This window comes from Leuciscus leuciscus (genome assembly GCF_965113295.1).
Source record: "Leuciscus leuciscus genome assembly, chromosome: 21".
Classification (NCBI taxonomy): domain Eukaryota; kingdom Metazoa; phylum Chordata; class Actinopteri; order Cypriniformes; family Leuciscidae; genus Leuciscus; species Leuciscus leuciscus.
This window is the reverse complement of record NC_138745.1, coordinates 14,747,094-14,764,403: the sequence shown is the minus strand read 5'-3', so window position 1 is coordinate 14,764,403 and position 17,310 is coordinate 14,747,094. Positions and strand designations below refer to the sequence as shown.

At 41.4% G+C, this 17,310-nt stretch overlaps 1 protein-coding gene across 5 annotated transcripts in view; it reads right to left on the bottom strand.

Moving 5' to 3' along the window:
- The window catches only part of plxdc1 (plexin domain containing 1), a 551,383-nt gene that overhangs the window by 330,933 nt on the left and 203,140 nt on the right, over window positions 1–17,310 (bottom strand). For all 5 annotated transcript variants that reach the window (XM_082152791.1, XM_082152793.1, XM_082152794.1 and 2 more), the window contains exons 3-4: window positions 3,248–3,391; window positions 2,893–2,962 (exon numbers count right to left, since the gene is read on the bottom strand). In XM_082152791.1, coding sequence (XP_082008917.1) covers window positions 2,893–2,962; window positions 3,248–3,391 — 214 coding nt within the window. The remainder of the gene's footprint in view (window positions 1–2,892; window positions 2,963–3,247; window positions 3,392–17,310) is intronic.

Here is a 17,310-nt window from a genome sequence, read left to right as displayed (position 1 = left end):
TCCTGCCCCAAGAACTGTTCATGTTCCTAGACCTGTTCCTGCCCCAAAAACTGTTCCTGTTCCCAGACCTGGGTCTGTCCCCAAGCCAGTATCTGTTTCTGAGCCTGTATCTGTTCCCGAGCCTGAGCCTGAATCTGTTCCTGAGCCTGAGTCTGTTCCCGAGCCTGAGTCTGTTCCCGAGCCTGAATCTGTTCCAGAACCTGAGCCTGAATCTGTTCCAGAGCCTGAACCTGAGATGGTTCCTGAGCCTGAGCCTGTTCCTGAACTCCCACCCAGCCTCCCTCTCCCACCTCCTCCCATCATCCATTCCTCAACCACTCTGTCGCCACCTCCTGCTAACCCCACAACTCACCCACATTCCACCTTCAGTGAGGTGAGCTCTACGCGGGTCTACCAGTGTTCAGCTCCAGCATGGTCGGTGGATCCTTACTAAACTAAACCTAAACTATCCTTGTATCTCTGTAAAGCCGCTTTGGAACAATCTACATTGTTAAAAGCGCAATATAAATGAAGATGGATCCCCGGTCTCCACCTCCAAGGGGGAGGTACTGTCACACACCTCAACAGCACTACATTTCCTAGCATTCCTAATGATTCCCACCTGCAATCAATCAGCCATCACCTGATCACCTGCACGTCATCATCACTGTGTATTTAAGTTCCTCCTTGTGTTCACTTCTTGGTCCGGTATTGTTTGTTCGTAGCACACTGTCTCGCATTGTTGGCTCTTTTTTTTAGTACTTGTTTAAAAAACCTTGGATTTATCTTCATCTTCGTCTTCTGTGGATATCAGACTTACAATACAACAATGCCAAAGTCTCTGGAAAGAGGTTTGGTAAAGTGATATTTATGTTCCTCATGGTTGAGTGAGCAGTCCAATGGGGTTGACGTTTTCACTGGTTGTGCAGGGTGACAATGCAGTGGGGAAAGGAGCTGGAATCTGTTTCAACAGCCTTGAACACAAAGCTCTGTGGGATGCTGATCTCCTGGGGTACCAAAGGGTCCTAAAATCTTGAACATGCAGATGAAGCCCTGAAGTAGGTGCAGAAGGTCCTTAATCGGAACACGTAGCTGAAGGTACCTTGAAGTGAAGGTTTGCTCTCTGGAGCTTGACCTTGTTGGAAATGCCTGTGTTATTCTGCCTCTCTGGGCCAGACACTCTTGGTCAATCCGCTTTTGTCTGGTGTGGACACTCGGGACGTGCTGTAGTCTTTACTGTCTCGCTGGATGAAAGCCTCTCTCTGGCCGAACCAGAGTCTTAGAACAGTGTATCTGTTATGTCTAACCTTCGCTGGCCTGAGACTCTGGTATATCTGTTATGTATCATCCTTGGAGGACAGACTCAGAACAAGGAGTGTCTGTTGAAAGGGTACCTTTTATTCTCGTTCCGATAAAGAGGAGATTGTAATTTGGTGCTTCTCCATTACAGTGCTGCGATTTGCTGCTAGCATCACAGGGAACACACACAGTGTGGCCCACCCTTCTTTCCCCTTTGAAACTCATTTGCATAAAGCTGTAGGATCTGAGACCAGATTGGGCAGAGATGACTCGTTCAAACAGAATTCCAAACAAAAACCCAACTCAACACTCCGGACCCTAAATTAGACGATCTGCCATTTGAGACTGCATTCAGTCTGAGCTGTAACAGATTAGCTCAAAGAGGAAATATCAATAATTAATCATAACTTGTTATGATTAATTATGAATATTTGGAACAGTTAATCTTGCTGTACAAAGATCTTATAGAACTTCTGGATCATGACCACCCTCATGCAGGTCCTTCAATGCCTTAGTCTGATAGACTGGTAACAATGGCAGAGCGGAGGCAGCTTCTCCACAGGCCTGGTTAGATCAGACGAGTGCTTACAGGCTCGGGAAGGGAGACACGGATTCCCCCGTGAGGTGGAGTTAGGGCACAGTTGCATAGCAACAGGAATGCATTGTTGCACAGTTGCATAGTTCCACTGGGAAAATCTGCGTGTAACCCCTAGCTGCCCCACCATCAAGGGTGGTGAGGAAGGAAGAGCCACTAGGTCTGTTTCGGGCAGTAAAAGGTGCCGTCCAGGACCTAGTGAGTTCCTCATGCATCTCCGGGAAGAAAGGAACCGGGGAGGGACGCTGAGAACCAGCGCGAGCCACCCCAAGAAAACAATCATCCAACCTCGAGGGCTCGGGACACGATGGTTGATTCCACATGAGCTTGACCCTGTTGGCGGCCCGGGCAAGCATAGTCATCATCTCCGGGTCTAACTCAGGCTCACCCTCCGATGCAGCGATCGACATCCATTTTGTCAGGGGGAGCCTTGTGGGATACGACTGGTACACACTTTTGAGATGGTCAAGCTCCAGCACGTTCCTCGGGCAGCTCTACTGGCAGCGGAGAACAAGAGGGGTGAGGACTCCTCTTTGGAGGTATTGGAGTCTTGACTGCAACTCCGAGATCGTCATCTTCCCACAGTGGGTGCATGACTCATCCACAAAAGGTATCTCAGCGTGCCTAACGCCCAAACACGTGAGACAGCGATTGTGGCAAAGTGTGCTTGTTGGGTGACAACCTTTGCTAGTGTTATGGAAGAATGACTTGATTTGAGGCATGCATGAAGTGTTTTGGTAGTTTTAGTTTTTAGTACTGTAACAATATCTGAGACTAATTTGGGAAGGCGTTGGTATAGAGCCCATTATTATTATTATTATTATTATTATTATTTAACAATAGGTAGGACCAATTTATCAGTACTTAGGTCACTTATTCATTGAACACAACACCAGTATATGGGGGGTAAACTGGATCATTTATGAATTTTAATACTATCTATACAAAAGGGAAAAACGTAGGACGTGCTCTAAATTGCCTTATAGAGGAGATGGGTGAACAGAGTCTATATACAATACCTCCGGTTGCTATGGTGATTTGCCTCACTTGGTGTCCATAGAAAGGGAAGTTAAAGGTAAGTGCCACCCGCTAGCAAAGCGGAATATAGAGGAGGAGAGAGAGAGAGAGAGAGAGAGAGAGAGAGAGAGAGAGAGAGAGAGAGAGAGAGAGAGAGAGAGAGAGAGAGAGAGAGAGAGAGAGAGAGAGAGAGAGAGAGAGAGAGAGAGAGAGAGAGAAAAAAGGAAATGTAGGCAGGGAGTTAAAATGCCAAGTAACAACATAATTACAAGCTAGAATAAGATGAGTTTTATTGGCCCATGTGAGCCAAGTGCTTATTTCCATAAAAATATAGAAATATATGTGTGGTTGTCTCACCGATGCCTGCCGGTGTGTGTTGGACAGGATAGTGTGCACTCTTACAGGTCCTTGATCCACTGAATCAAGATTCACCCACAGTTCCTGTGTATGTTTGTCACCAGGACCAAAACTGTGCCAGGAGTAGTACCTCTGAGAGTCCCCCTTAGAGACAAATAGAAAGAATATGTGAATAATATGCCCATAAAATGTTCAAAAAGGGATGATTATTGAATAGTTATTAAAAAAAAATGAACAGGATTAGGAAGAAGAGGTCAAAAGAATCAAATAAGGACAGTGCACTGCAAATCATTTTCGTTATTAATATTTTTCTCTTGTTTTCCAGTAAAAATATAACAATGTCCTAAATGATTTATGATTTGCTAAATGCTATTCTTGATCATCTGGATTTGAGGTTCTAACAAAGGTTGAGGTTTGTTCTAACAAAATGTTTCATTTATAAAATGCCTATTTATAAATTTATAAAAATGTTATAAATGAGTCTATTAAAAATATTTATTAATCTTCTTAATCTTTTTCTGGACAAAATTTCAGAGTATAACTCGTCCCGCACCATTTGTCGTAGACCCATGAATGGGGTAAATTCAGACGGGAAATCAGTCTGTAAGTATCACCATGCTAACTGTGTAGCCACAGCCTAGCAACCATTCAGAGCACCCAAGCAACCGTATAGCAAAATGAAGAAGCCATATCTTAGCACATGAACATTGCACAGACTTGGTTAGGTCTTGATCGATTGCTCCTGTCTGCCTTGCTGTTGAGTGGTTTGCATCTGTAAGCTCCATTTAGCTTTCTGTTTTGAATCTCTATTTACTATCATTCCTTGTTGTTTATATTGCTAAATATAACTTACTCATCACCATATATCAGATATTGTCTAATATTGCCTGTCACATTAATCTGACATCGCTAGCTTTTAACTAAATCATTATCGCTAGCATTTCGCTAGCCTGTTAACCTGCCATCCGTGCTTGCCGTCTTTTTCACTGATGCCATTTATGAGTCCATCAAACGACTGTGGTGAGTTGGATCAATCAACAAAGACGGTGAGTCATGTCTTCTCCTATTGTCACTTGCACTGCCTGCTACATGTACAGTATCCAGTACAGTACAATGTCAGACACTGTAATTTGCTCTGGCCCCCTTCCTGTTTGCCGGAGTGATGAGATAGTAGACTGTCCTCACTCAATGGCTGGCTCTCTAAGTGGTGTCCATAGAATAATATAGGGTTCATAGACAATTGGAAAAGTTTTTGGGGCAGACCTGACCTGTTAAAAAGAGATGGTGCCACTCTTCTCTCTAGTAATATGGCACATAGTCTTAGAGCTCAAACATGACAAACTGGGGCCCAGGTCAGGAAGCAGACAGACTGGCTAAACCGACCATCTGCTAGCTGTCTCACGTCAGAGAAGTCAGATAAATCCCTACACATAGTGATTCTTTCACCTAGATATCATCATATAAAAACTGTTTCCTGAATTTGTTAATACAAAAAAGTTTTATACTATATACTCTTTCACCTAGATATCATTATATAGAGACTGTGGGCCCTATTTTAACGATCTGAAACACAAGTATCAAATGCGAAACACAAGTAACTTTGTGGGCGGATCTTGGGCGCTGTTGCTATTATACTGGCGGGATAAATGACTCTTGATCCCTATGCAAATCTAAAATGGGTTGGTCTGAGGTAGCTTCATTATTCATAGGTGTGGTTTGGGCGTAATGTGAAATAAACCAATCAGAGCATCATCTCACATTCCCTTTAAGAGCAGGCGCGCTTGTTCCATGGTGGATGGCTATTATAACGGCGGATTTGCCAGGCGCATGCCAGGAGCGGTTCACAGCCGAGGAGACCAACGTTCTCGTCAGGGCCGTAAAAGACAGAGAAGTGACATTGGGGATGGGAGAAACCCACCCAAATTAGCTTCGGTTAAACAGGCATATAATAATTTGGGTAAATGTGTAAACTAGATTTATGCCTATTTTTTCACATCTTCATGGACACAAAAATTATTTCCCTCGTGTGTTAATATTTTTCCTTGTAATAATGTAGCCTATGATTTGCAAAAATGAAAACTGCTGCTTCTGTGTAGATGAGAAAATCAAAGTGTATGCGCGTTGTGCACACGCTACATTATGGCCAAGCATGCGCCCTCAAAATAGCATTTGAATAACATGCGCAACGCGCCACTGACTTTAGACTAGGTTTTTCCTGGTCAGTGGTGGAATTGTTTTCTAAACCTGCAAAATAGCATCAGGGAACGTTTGCGCCGGAACACTCTTTTAGCTGAACCGCCCCCGGGAGTGCAAGTTCATTCCCTAATTTACCAATGTGCGTCTGTGGAGGGAAAAGTCCACTGTGCGCGGGTGCAAAATAGGAATGATACATGCATCGGTGTACAAAGTCAATTGTGCTGGGTGCAAGATAGGGCCCTGTGTCTGTTCCCCAAATTAGGACATACAAAAAACTTCCAAACCCATCTAAGGGTAAAAATGTAATTGATGTTCAACAAATATAATACAAATGAGAAAATGATAAAGCTTAGGTTGCTGAATATTCGATCCCTTACTTCAAAAGCACTTATTGTTAATGATATGATTACAGACTAAAACCTAGATGTGCTGTGTTTGACAGAAACCTGGCTAAAACCAAACGATTACATGACTTTAAATGAGTCCACCCCCCAAGATTACGGTTATAAACATGAACCTCGTCTGAAAGGCAAAGGGGGAGGTGTTGCTGTAATTTATAGTAATCTTTTCTAGTTTCTAGTGTAAGTCTAGTTTCAAATATAATTCTTTTGAAGTGTTGGTGCTTAATGTAACAATATATAGTGTAAATGATAAACCACAAATTAGATTTGTACTGGCTACTGTATACAGGCCACCAGGGGCACCATACAGACTTTATCAAAGAATTTGCTGACTTTCTATCAGAGTTAGTACTGGCTGCAGATAAAGTCCTTATTGTTGGTGATCTTAATATACATGTAGATAACGGAAAAGATGCATTGGGATTGGCATTTAAAGACATTCTGAACTCTACTGGAGTTAGACAACACGTGTCAGGACCTACTCATTGTCGTAATCATACTTTAGATCTAATATTGTCACATGAAATCAATGTGGATGCTGTTGAAATTCTGCAGCAGAGCGATGACATCTCAGATCATTATCTAGTCTTGTGTAAACTTAATTTAGCCAAAGCTGCAAAGCCAACTCCGTTACAAATATGTTAGACCTATCACTTCTGCCACTAAAGATTGCTTTATTAATAATCTTCCTGATCAGTTTCATCATCTCAGCATCCCAGCATCCCAGATAGCGTAGAACAGGGATTCCCTAAGTGTGGTACGCGCACCCCCAGGGGTACGCGAGCTACCACCAGGGGGTGCGCGAGAGGAAAAATGTAATGGTGGTCTGGTTTTTTTAAGTGGGATTTTTCCACACAATAAAAAAACATGAACAGTAAACTTTCCTTTGTAAATTCCTTTTCCTTTTATTTTAAATAAGAAACTATAATTTATTCGTTTTTGATAAAACAAATACATATGAAATGCACAACGACACACCTAAAGTCGCTAACGCACATACAAGCAAACTCTACACACACGAGACGCACGGAACTCTCCGCGCACATACTCATATGAGACGCGCGCGCACACACAAACTCTCCACGCACATACTTATATGAAACGCAAGCACACACACACACAAACTCGCGCTCATACACATACTCAATGTGACCCGAGCACACACACACAAACTCTCCGCGCACATACTCATATGAGACGCGAGCACACACACACAATACCATAAAGATGTGGAAAAGTCGATCAAAAGTGTGGCTACATTTCTCCAGGCTCGATGCCAACAGCGTGCGATGCAGTAGGCCTATGTGCGGTAAAATAATTGCTGCAAAGACCAGTACCACGACAAATATGATGAAGCCCTTGACAGTGCACGGAGTAAACATAAGAGCAGAAAGTTGCTCCGTCTTCGACTGGTAAATGAAGATATACCTTGTTGATCAGTCTGATAGTGTTTATTGCAATAATGACCAACTGAATGTACACTGCCGTTCGAAAATGTGTTGGTTAGTCAGAATTTTTTTTCAGTAAGGATGCATTAAAGTGATCAAAAGTGACCTTAAAACATGTCACATGTGTAATGTTACAAAATATTTCGTTTTTAAATAAAATAAAATTACGCGGCTGAAAATAACCGTGCTTTCTGTTACTGAGCCTGTGTCTGTCACTCGTCCTCTTAAAAGTGGAAGCTTGTGCGTAGCTTTGTTGCATTATATTGAAACTTTGTTGATGTTGTTATTGTCATGCGTGTTCTGGTTATTTGCGCATGATTAAGCATGAGTCTTTATATGGCGATAAAACAAAGCTTTGTTACGTTATTTTTTTTGAAGTGGGATTGGGGGTGCGCCAACCCGGTTGGGACATAGTAGGGGGTGCGCAGGAAAAAAAGTTTGGGAACCGCTGGCGTAGAAGAACTCGATATTGCGAAAGAAACTTTTAACTCTCTCTTTTCCAGCACTTTAGATATTAAAGACTTAAAGACAGTTGCTCCGTTGCGCTTAAAGAAGATTAAAGAAAATAGTCCAACGCCGTGGTACAACGATCACACTCAGGGCCTTAAGAGAGCAGCCAGAAAAATGAAGCGCAACTGGAAGAAAACAAAACTAGAGGTATTTCACATTTCATGGAAAGAGAGCTTGATTGCATACAGAGAAGCCTTAAAAGCTGCTAGATCTGCTTATTTTTCAACCCTATTAGAAGAAAATAAACAAAACCCTAGGTATTTATTTGAAACAGTGGCTAAACTAACGAAAAATAAAGCTTCAAGCCCAGATGTTTCCAAGCAGCACAACAGTAATGACTTTATGAACTTCTTCACTTATAAGATTGATAATATCAGGGAGAAAATTATAACTATGCAACCGTCTACTACAGTATCGCATCAGGGAGTGTATTGTAGTCTCCCTAAGGAAAAATTTGATTCATTCATTACTAGAGGAGAGGAAGAATTTTCTAAACTCGTTAAATCATCTAAATCGACAACATGTATGTTAGACCGTATACCGACTAAGCTAGTGAAAGATATGCTTCCAGAGATCCTCTTCTTAATATCATTAATTCATCTTTGTCATTAGGATACGTACCAAAAACGTTTAAGCTGGCTATGATTAAACCGCTTGTTAAAAAACCACAACTTGATCCTACAGAATTAGTCAATTATAGGCTGATCTTGAATCTACCTTTTCTGTCAAAGATACTAGAAAAGGCTGTATCTTCACAACTATATTCCTTTTTAGAAAGAAATGCTATCTGTGAGGATTTTCAGTCAGGATTTAGACCGTACCATAGTACTGAGACAGCTCTCATTAGAGTCACAAATGATTTGCTCTTATCATCCGATCGTGGTTGTATCTCTCTATTAGTGTTCCTCGATCTTAATGCTGCATTTGACACTATCGACCGCAACATTCTTTTAAATAGACTCGAAAATTATGTTGGCATTAGTGGAATTGTAAGACTTGAGAAATTAGATAAATGCCAGGCAGTCTCCTTGAGGATCGACCACCCCCTGAGAGGACAAAAGACATTTCTGGAAATTAACATTTGAACTCTCTCTTGTGAAACTAGCACCATCATTCGAGACGCAAGTCTCACCTAAGCAATCCTAATCTACATTTATTCCCCTCTTCCCCCATCCCTCATGCTGAGATCACCAAAATTCACCCAAGAATCTATATGGTTTAATGTGAAGAATTATCATACAGTATTACACATGTTTGGTATTTGAAATTTCTCAGTACGACTGGTACAAATGTCTAATTTTCAAATAAGTAAAACAAAAGATAATAAGGTTTTTAAGAGTTTATAGATAACTGGCACACAAAGGAAGATGATCTCTAGACAAACGGTCTCCTACCCCCAAAAGGTGTCTACTCTGAATGTAAATTCCCATTGTTAACAGATGTTTCCATGTGAAAGAGGTTCTGTCTATATAATGAAATGCAGCACAGGGCTCAGCACGATTCTGTACCTCAGATCAGCCCGTGAATGTTGAGATTCCCGAGACTCTTAGCATCATGTATTTCCTAATGTTAGGTTCGCATCTTTTCTCTTTATTCTAGAGTATTCAATGTTATTGTATTGATTATCTTTGAGCCGATTATGAAATTGGCATGATACATTTACCTGACATTTACCTGATTTTATTCTAACGGACTCTAACTTTGTTTTCATTAAAGAGTTAAAAGGAATAGTCAGACATTTGCTCACATTTAATGATGCACAGATATCATTTAAACCTTTTCATTTATGGAGTCAGATGAAATAACGAGAGAATACATATGAGAAAATGTATTGCATTTAATAAAAATTACTTTGCCATGCGGAAAGACAGTAACAAGCAGAGACCTTCCCCGCTGGTTGGATGCCTGCTTTGGACTGATCGAGTGCGGGCTTACAGTGGAATTGCATTAGCATGGTTTAAATCATACTTATCTGACCATTATCAGTTTGTAGCAGTAAATGAAGAGATGTCTTATCAATCACAAGTTCAGTATGGTGTACCACAAGGCTCAGAACTAGGACCGTTGCTGTTCACTCTGTAAATGCTACACTTGGGAGATATCATTAGGAAGCATGGCATTAGTTTTCACTGTTATGCTGATGATACGCAGCTCTATATTTCTTCACACCCTGATGAAACTTACCAATTCACAAAATTAACGGAATGCATAGCCGATATAAAAATCTGGATGACTAGCAACTTCCTACTTAATTCTGAAAAAAACAGAGATTCTAATAATTAGACAAACTTCCTCACATAATAAACTAGAATACGGTCTATCACTTGATGGCTGCTCTGTCAAGTCTTCGTCGTCGGTTAGGAACCTGGGTGTGCTCTTTGATATCAATCTTTCATTTGAAAGTCACGTGTCTAGCATCTGTAAAACCGCATTTTTTCATCTTAAAAATATATCTAAATTACGTCATATGCTCTCAATGAAAAATGCAGAACAATTTGTTTTGCCTTTATTTTACCAGGGAAGAAAATCACATTGAGATTACAATCTCTTTTACAAGTGAGCCCTGGCCAAGAAGGCAGCACATAGAGGATACACTTTAACAGACAACAAGCAACAAAAGACAGGGATGCACAGAAATATTAAAATATACAGAAAATCACTATTTAAAACAATCACAAACATGATGATAAATTTGATTTAGGTAAGACTTTAATTCAATATGTGAAATAAAAACCTGCAGTTTTAGCTGGTTTTGCAACTCATTCCATGAAGTTGGAGCACTGTAACTAAAAGCAGTTTTGCCAAACTCTGTTTTAATTTGCGGAACATCATACAGTATGTATCTACTTGATCTTAGCTTGTATTCAGATCTACTAGGTGTTAAAAGTGTAGTTAAATATGAAGGAGTATGTCCAGTTATTGATTTATACACAAAGATCATCCAATGTTTGAACCTTCCTGTGTTAAGTGAGGACCAACCAACCATTTCATATAGGCCTAATACACAGTGATGAACAGAGTACTTTGCATGCGTTATAAATCTCAATGCTGAATGATACACAGAATCCAATGATTTCAACAAGGTCTTTGTGGAGTGTCTATAAAACACATCTCCATAGTCTAAAACTGGCAAAAAGGTAGCTTCAACCAGCTTTTTCTTGGCTTTCTGTGTAAAGCAGGAACTGTTTCTGAAGTAAAAACCCAGCTTTAATTTCAATTTAGTGAGTAACTGTTTAATATGCAAATTAAAAGACATGTTTTCCTCTAATATAAAACCCAGATATTTATATGAGCAAACTAATTCTATTGGCCTGCCCTGTAGGCTAATGTGCGGACTTGAGGCAAGGAAGGTCCAGGCTTACGGGTTCTATTAAAAAACATGCATTTAGTTAATTCTTATTTAAAACTAAATTTAATGCCTGTAGATTAAGCTGGATATTTTCAAATGCTTTTTATAGCCTTAAAATTGTCTCAGCAGGTGATTTTGCAGAACAATAAATAATAGTATCATCAGCATACAAATGCATTTTTGCATTAATCACATTTTCACTAAGATTATTAATATATACTGTAAACAGCAAGGGCCCCAAAATAGAGCCCTGCGGTTGTCAGGTTTCGTACAGGAAGCAGACAAGAAGGTAAGTTTTAAGTGTTTTATTTGCAGAACAGAACGGATCCAGTGGAGAATGGTGAGTATGCAGATAACAGATAAACAATGGTAACTTAACTCAATGATAATAGAAGCTGTGTCCCAAAGTGAAGGCTGCATCCTTCGAAGGCCGTATTTGAAGGCCGGATGGCCGTATTTGAAGGCCGATTGCGTCACCGCGGCGCGACGAAGGACGTCCCAATTCAATTCTCTATCCTTCGAAGGCCGTATTCGAAGGCCGATTGCGTCACCGAGGCTCGATGAAGGCTGTCCCAATAGAGCATCACAGTCCCGCCCACAGCCCGAGAGCGCTTCGGTGCCGGAAGTAAATTTCCCATTCATTTCTCCCATTGACGTTTTCGAAAATCCGTATCTAAAGAGTTTTAGAGCATGTCTGAGGATAACCAGCTACGGCTGAACTCATAGGCATACAACATATCATTTCGAGTGAAAAAACGGCGAGAAAATCCAAAAAAAGTCAAAGGTACAAGACTGTGTACATATTTTCATTTCCGAGCGAAGGAACTACTCATCCCATAAACCACCGCGCCTCACTGAAGTCGACTGAAGCCACAACCGCGAAAGAGCCTTTAGAGCGACTTTAAAATCTGACGACAGCCACGCGAACTTTTTCTTGTGCCGTTTATAGCAGTTCTTTCAGTAGTAATTGTGTAAATAGACTGGAAAGCATGGCTGGTGGTCCGCGGCTCACGGGTGCAGATCTGGCAGTCCGCGCGGCGTTCTGCTCATCAGTTTCAGCGGCCCACGGGCAGGTTGCTGACAAATGCCTCAACAATTTCCCACTTGTGATCCATGCTCATTTTATTCATGAAGTTATAGTTCATCCTTAATTTTAATAACATTTAATGTATTTTCTTAATAACAACAAGTGAAAATTAAAAAGTGAAGGTCAGCAAACCAGAAAGTGCATCATATTCAGTTTATTAACTTGCCATAAATTATTACACAAATGTTCAGTAAATGCATGAAGAGCTCTCTATGGCTCTGGGTATGCCTAAGCTAAATATTGTTTTGACAGTGGCATCATAAAATGCTTGATATGACTCATACCATATATGAAGACTCCTCGGTTCAAATGTCACATCAGTGATACAGTGCAAAAAAACGCAACAGTTTTTTTTTTTTTTTAAATTTATCTTGAGTCTTCACGAACTTTCGCGGGGTTTACACGAGCTCCACCAATCAGATGCATCACTGTGGGATTGTGGGATTGTTTAGGATTGTGGGTAATGAAGTACTTCTCCAAGACATCGCGAATAAAAGGCATTTATCTCAAAACAAGGTTAGTGCCCCATGAACTTTTGGCGGTTATATGAGCATATACAATCGCTTAGTACAGCCGTAGCTGGTTTTAAGTCTACCATGTATGGTTACGTTTTTATGGCTTATACCCCAACTGTCAATGGAGAAATTGTATTGAATTTTTACTTCCGGCACCGGCTGTGGGCGGGACTGTGATGCTCTATTCAATTCTCTATCCTTCGAAGGCCGTATTCGAAGGCCGATTGCGTCATCGCGCCGCGACGAAGGCTTCCCTGATTCAAAAGCGACGCCAAATTCACCCTTCTTTTCCCCGTGAAAAGAAGGATACATAAATGGACACTTAGCGGCCTATTCTACCCCATAAGTCATTGCGTGCCGTTGACGACAGCATTTTTTTTTTTTTTTTTAAAGGCGGCCGAGACTAGAGATCGGTGGTGGACAGCACATTCACATTTAAATGTAAGTAGGGGAGAACGGGGTAATGTGAGACATCGGGTAATGTGAGACACCCCCTATATCTAGGCAATGGAACACAATTGTGGTCATATGACCATTATGTTTTCAAGCCCCTTCCATTTCCCCTTGGCCATGAAGGAGAGGACCTCATGGTGCTGTCGTAAGCATGTTTTTTTCACAAAAATATTTTTTTTGCATGTAAAAGTAAATTTTCTTGCTGTCAGCTTAATCAACTGTTGTGCCAAAGCAAATTGATTCAGGTAAAAAAACTTATATCACACATGTTGATGAACTACCAACATATAAAACCATGTGATGATGCTAGCTGAAGATAAGCCTGAATTGCTAAGAGAGATCGTTTTTTTCTAAAATGTGGCGGTGGGGTAAAGTGAGACAAATGCTGTGGGGTAAAGTGAGACATGAGGCACAAGTTAAGTTTAGTCTTAAACATATTTTAATGTAATATTACATGACATATGTTTTATTTTTAATGTCATAAACATAGTAGAAAAGCCATCATGCCAAGGCAATACACCAGGAAGAAAACCTGGGGCAATGCATACGTTTTACCTTTGGGATCAACCGAGAAGCCCCGGACGGTGAACCGCAATGCGCAGGCTCCCTACACACAGGTCTCGCTCCACTCGGGCCTAGGCTCGAGACAACACGGCCACTCATAGGGCGCATGAGGAACCATCCACCGGGGGCAGGGGCAGGAGGCATCTGGATCGAGGCCGTAACCGGGAAGGGCAAAGTTTGGCTCTTAAGACATGCCAGGGGGGCCCCAACTAATCCAAGCCTCCCGACGCGTCCGCGGCCACCTTTGCGGACATCCGTTTCAGACGGGCCATCTGAGTCTCCCGAGGTCAACACGCAAATCAGGGAGGAGCAAGCTGCTCCATCCCCAGGCGCGTCCGAAGCTCCAATCGACCGGGCACCCCGACTTGACGGCCCGAAGGAGAGGGTGCGCTCCTCTGGGCCCCAGGCAACCTGGAGGCGCCTGTTTTCCATTACCTAGTCCGATAAGAGTGTCGTCTCCCTCCTCTACAACACCCCGAGCGTCCGTGGTTGCTCCAGCAGGAGGCCAGCAGGTGTACGGATCTGACTTTGACTGGAGATGACCCACCGTCCCTGGGGCTGGCCCGGGAGGTCTGCGAGCATGGAGCTCTTCTTCAAATACAAGATATTTTTGGACATTTTTACAAGGAGGAATATCCTCCAGTGTGTCTTTCACCCCTAGCTCACCCAGGACGGTGCACGTTCAACGGTGTGCACGCCCTGGCACCGAGGGACTGGGTGTCCAAACCAGACCCTATTTACTGGAAGTCTCGCCCGCACAAAGTGCACTTTCCCTGGGGTGGGTCAGGCTGTTTCCCCACCCGGTCTGACCACCACGGTTCTCTGGTCCATGTTCCTTGTCCGAGCGGAGCATTGTCCCACCTCCACAAAGACCCAAAGGTCCGTTTTAGGACCGACTTTGCTCCAGACGGAGCTCCAGCGGTGGCGGACAAATACGAATCTGGCTCAGGACGGGCCACCCTCCCTGGGCTGGCCAGGGGAGGTCTGACTGCATTGAGTTTTCCAAATGTATCACAATAATTTGGACATAGTTCTTTTTTTTTAGGAGGAATTTCCTCCAGTGTGCCATTCACCCTTAGCACGCCAAGGGCGTTGCACCTTCATTTGGATGCGCACCGGTGGGTCATCAAAAAAATTTGCTTAATTGACCAATCTCCATGATTCTGTTACTAGTCCGACATTAGTTCTGGAATGTGTGGTTGTCAAGCTAGCTGTCAAGATTCTTACTGTTACAACATGTGTTGTTATGGAAGTTTCAGAGTGGAAAAAGTAAGTGGATCAGTTTACCCCCAGCTGGTTCACTTTACCCCCTTGATTTCTCTGGTCTGTCTCAGTTTACCCCTAAGCTGGGGTAAAGTGAGACACAAGACCACTTTTTTAAAAACAATCATATTTTCACTGCCCTTCAGCCTGAATACATTCTAATAATTTCCATTGCTAGGAAACATCCTGAATTAATGGGAAATGTGTAAATTTGACTGATATATCATTTTAGCTCGCTTAGAGGGGAACAAATGTAAAAAATGTCTCACTTTACCCCACTCTCCCCTATTATGTTTTAATTTACTCAAATAGCTAGCGAAACCAGAGTTAAAATTTCTTATAAACTTCTTCTTAACTCCTTCGTCACCATTGCGTGGCTACATTTATCAGGTAGTTTTAGGCAAAACTTGTGGTAATAACGTTATTAGTTTAACAACCTATTTGTAATATTTGCACTTGTGTATTATAAGAAATATCACTCACCCAATAAATCCCAAAACAATAAGAAAAGCAGTAGATAAGGCAATGGGGTTTCACTTTTATGTGTTTTTGTAGTGCTGTCATGCAAGCTATGTGGTTTTAACCAAATTTTAGTATACAGAAATATGATTTCTTAAGTATTTTGTATGCATGTCTTGATGATGTGTCATATTTTGCAGTGTTAACAATGCACTTAAGATTGCTCCTCTGTGTTAAGTACCCTTTTCTGCTTTTTTAGAACAATTCAGGAAAAAATGTGTGTGTGTGTATATATATATATATATATATATATATATATATATATAAAGAAAAGTAATACACACATCTTTGCTGAAATGTATTGTCCTGTTGTTGTTAACAAGCCATGGTTCATTTGCTCTGCCTTTAGGACTGCAAGTGTCCTGGGACAAGAGAGGGTGTGAGTGGGAAACCCACTGCTGAAACTTGGCCCTGGTTTGTCCTCATGGATGAGGTGTTGGGACAGAGGCATTGCACCAACCCCCCTGTCCTCATCGCCTCAATCCCTGAAGACACACCAGGGCCGAGTTCAGTAGTGGGTGCCCACGGTGAGGAGGAGCCAGCACCAGCAGGAGCACCAGCACGAAGGCGCGAGACAGGACGGGTTTTTGGACTTGATCAGAGAAGAAATGCAACTACAGAGGGAGGCAGAGGCGAGGAGTGCACAGGAAAGAAGGGAGAGGATGGACAGGCTGTTTTCTCTTCTTGAGAGAATGATTGAAAAATATATATATTTTCTACATATTCTTGTTTAACTTTTTTCACTTTTATTTTTTAAAAGAAAAATGATGTACACTTATTTTTATGCAACTTTAATTGTGTAAATAAAAGAGAATGAATTGTTCTGGACATTGTTTATTTTTGTAATGACAGTAATACTTTCTGCATGAAACAAATTCTATACCTTTTTCTTTTTTCAAATAAAATTGGAAAATGAAAATCATTAATAAATAATTTGTTCTATAGGCTACATTAAAGCACTTTTTCCAACTATTTACAAGATACGTTAAACATATCAAAATCAACATAAACATTTAATTTTACAATACATAAAATAAGAAAAAAAATGATGTAGACTCTATTGAGCTGAGCTGCTGGACCGGGATGGGCTGCCCCTAAGGCCTCCTGCTGGTGGGACATCATCTGGGATGGTCTCCAGAGCGTTTGAGTGCATATTTCCACTATCCACTAAGTTGTCTACCAACAGGTTTGCAGGGCTGATTCAATCGACGGCTTTCTGAAAAAAGTACTTTTAATAACTACTGCATTTATATTAGGCTACTACTGCATTACTGCGTATATGTTGCATTTTACTTCTGTATATTTTCAATATACAGTAGGCCTAATATCTGGTTGTTACATTATATACTTTTGTGTAGTTTAATGTAATCATATTGTGATGTGAGGAAAAAAGTAGCCTACTTCAGTAGGTTACTTCACATTTTTAAGTGAATACTTAACGAAATATGCAGTTCTGAAAATTAAAGTAACAAAATGTAGGCTTATTGTCACAATATTAACAAATTGTTGCTAACTACAGCAGCGTCCCATATAAAAGGGCACATCTGACGCGCTCGGACTGGTCTAGCCTATGAAGGATTGTTCTTGTCGCCTGGCAACCGCGACAGCTGCCGATGACGAGCGCGAGAAATACTGGACTTTTTATATTCAATTGGGTTTTGTACTCAAACAGGGCTAAACCGAAAATACATGACCTGGCAGCGCCGGGGCTAAAAAAGTAAAATTTTTGACCATGTCCTCAAGTAAAATATAAAACAT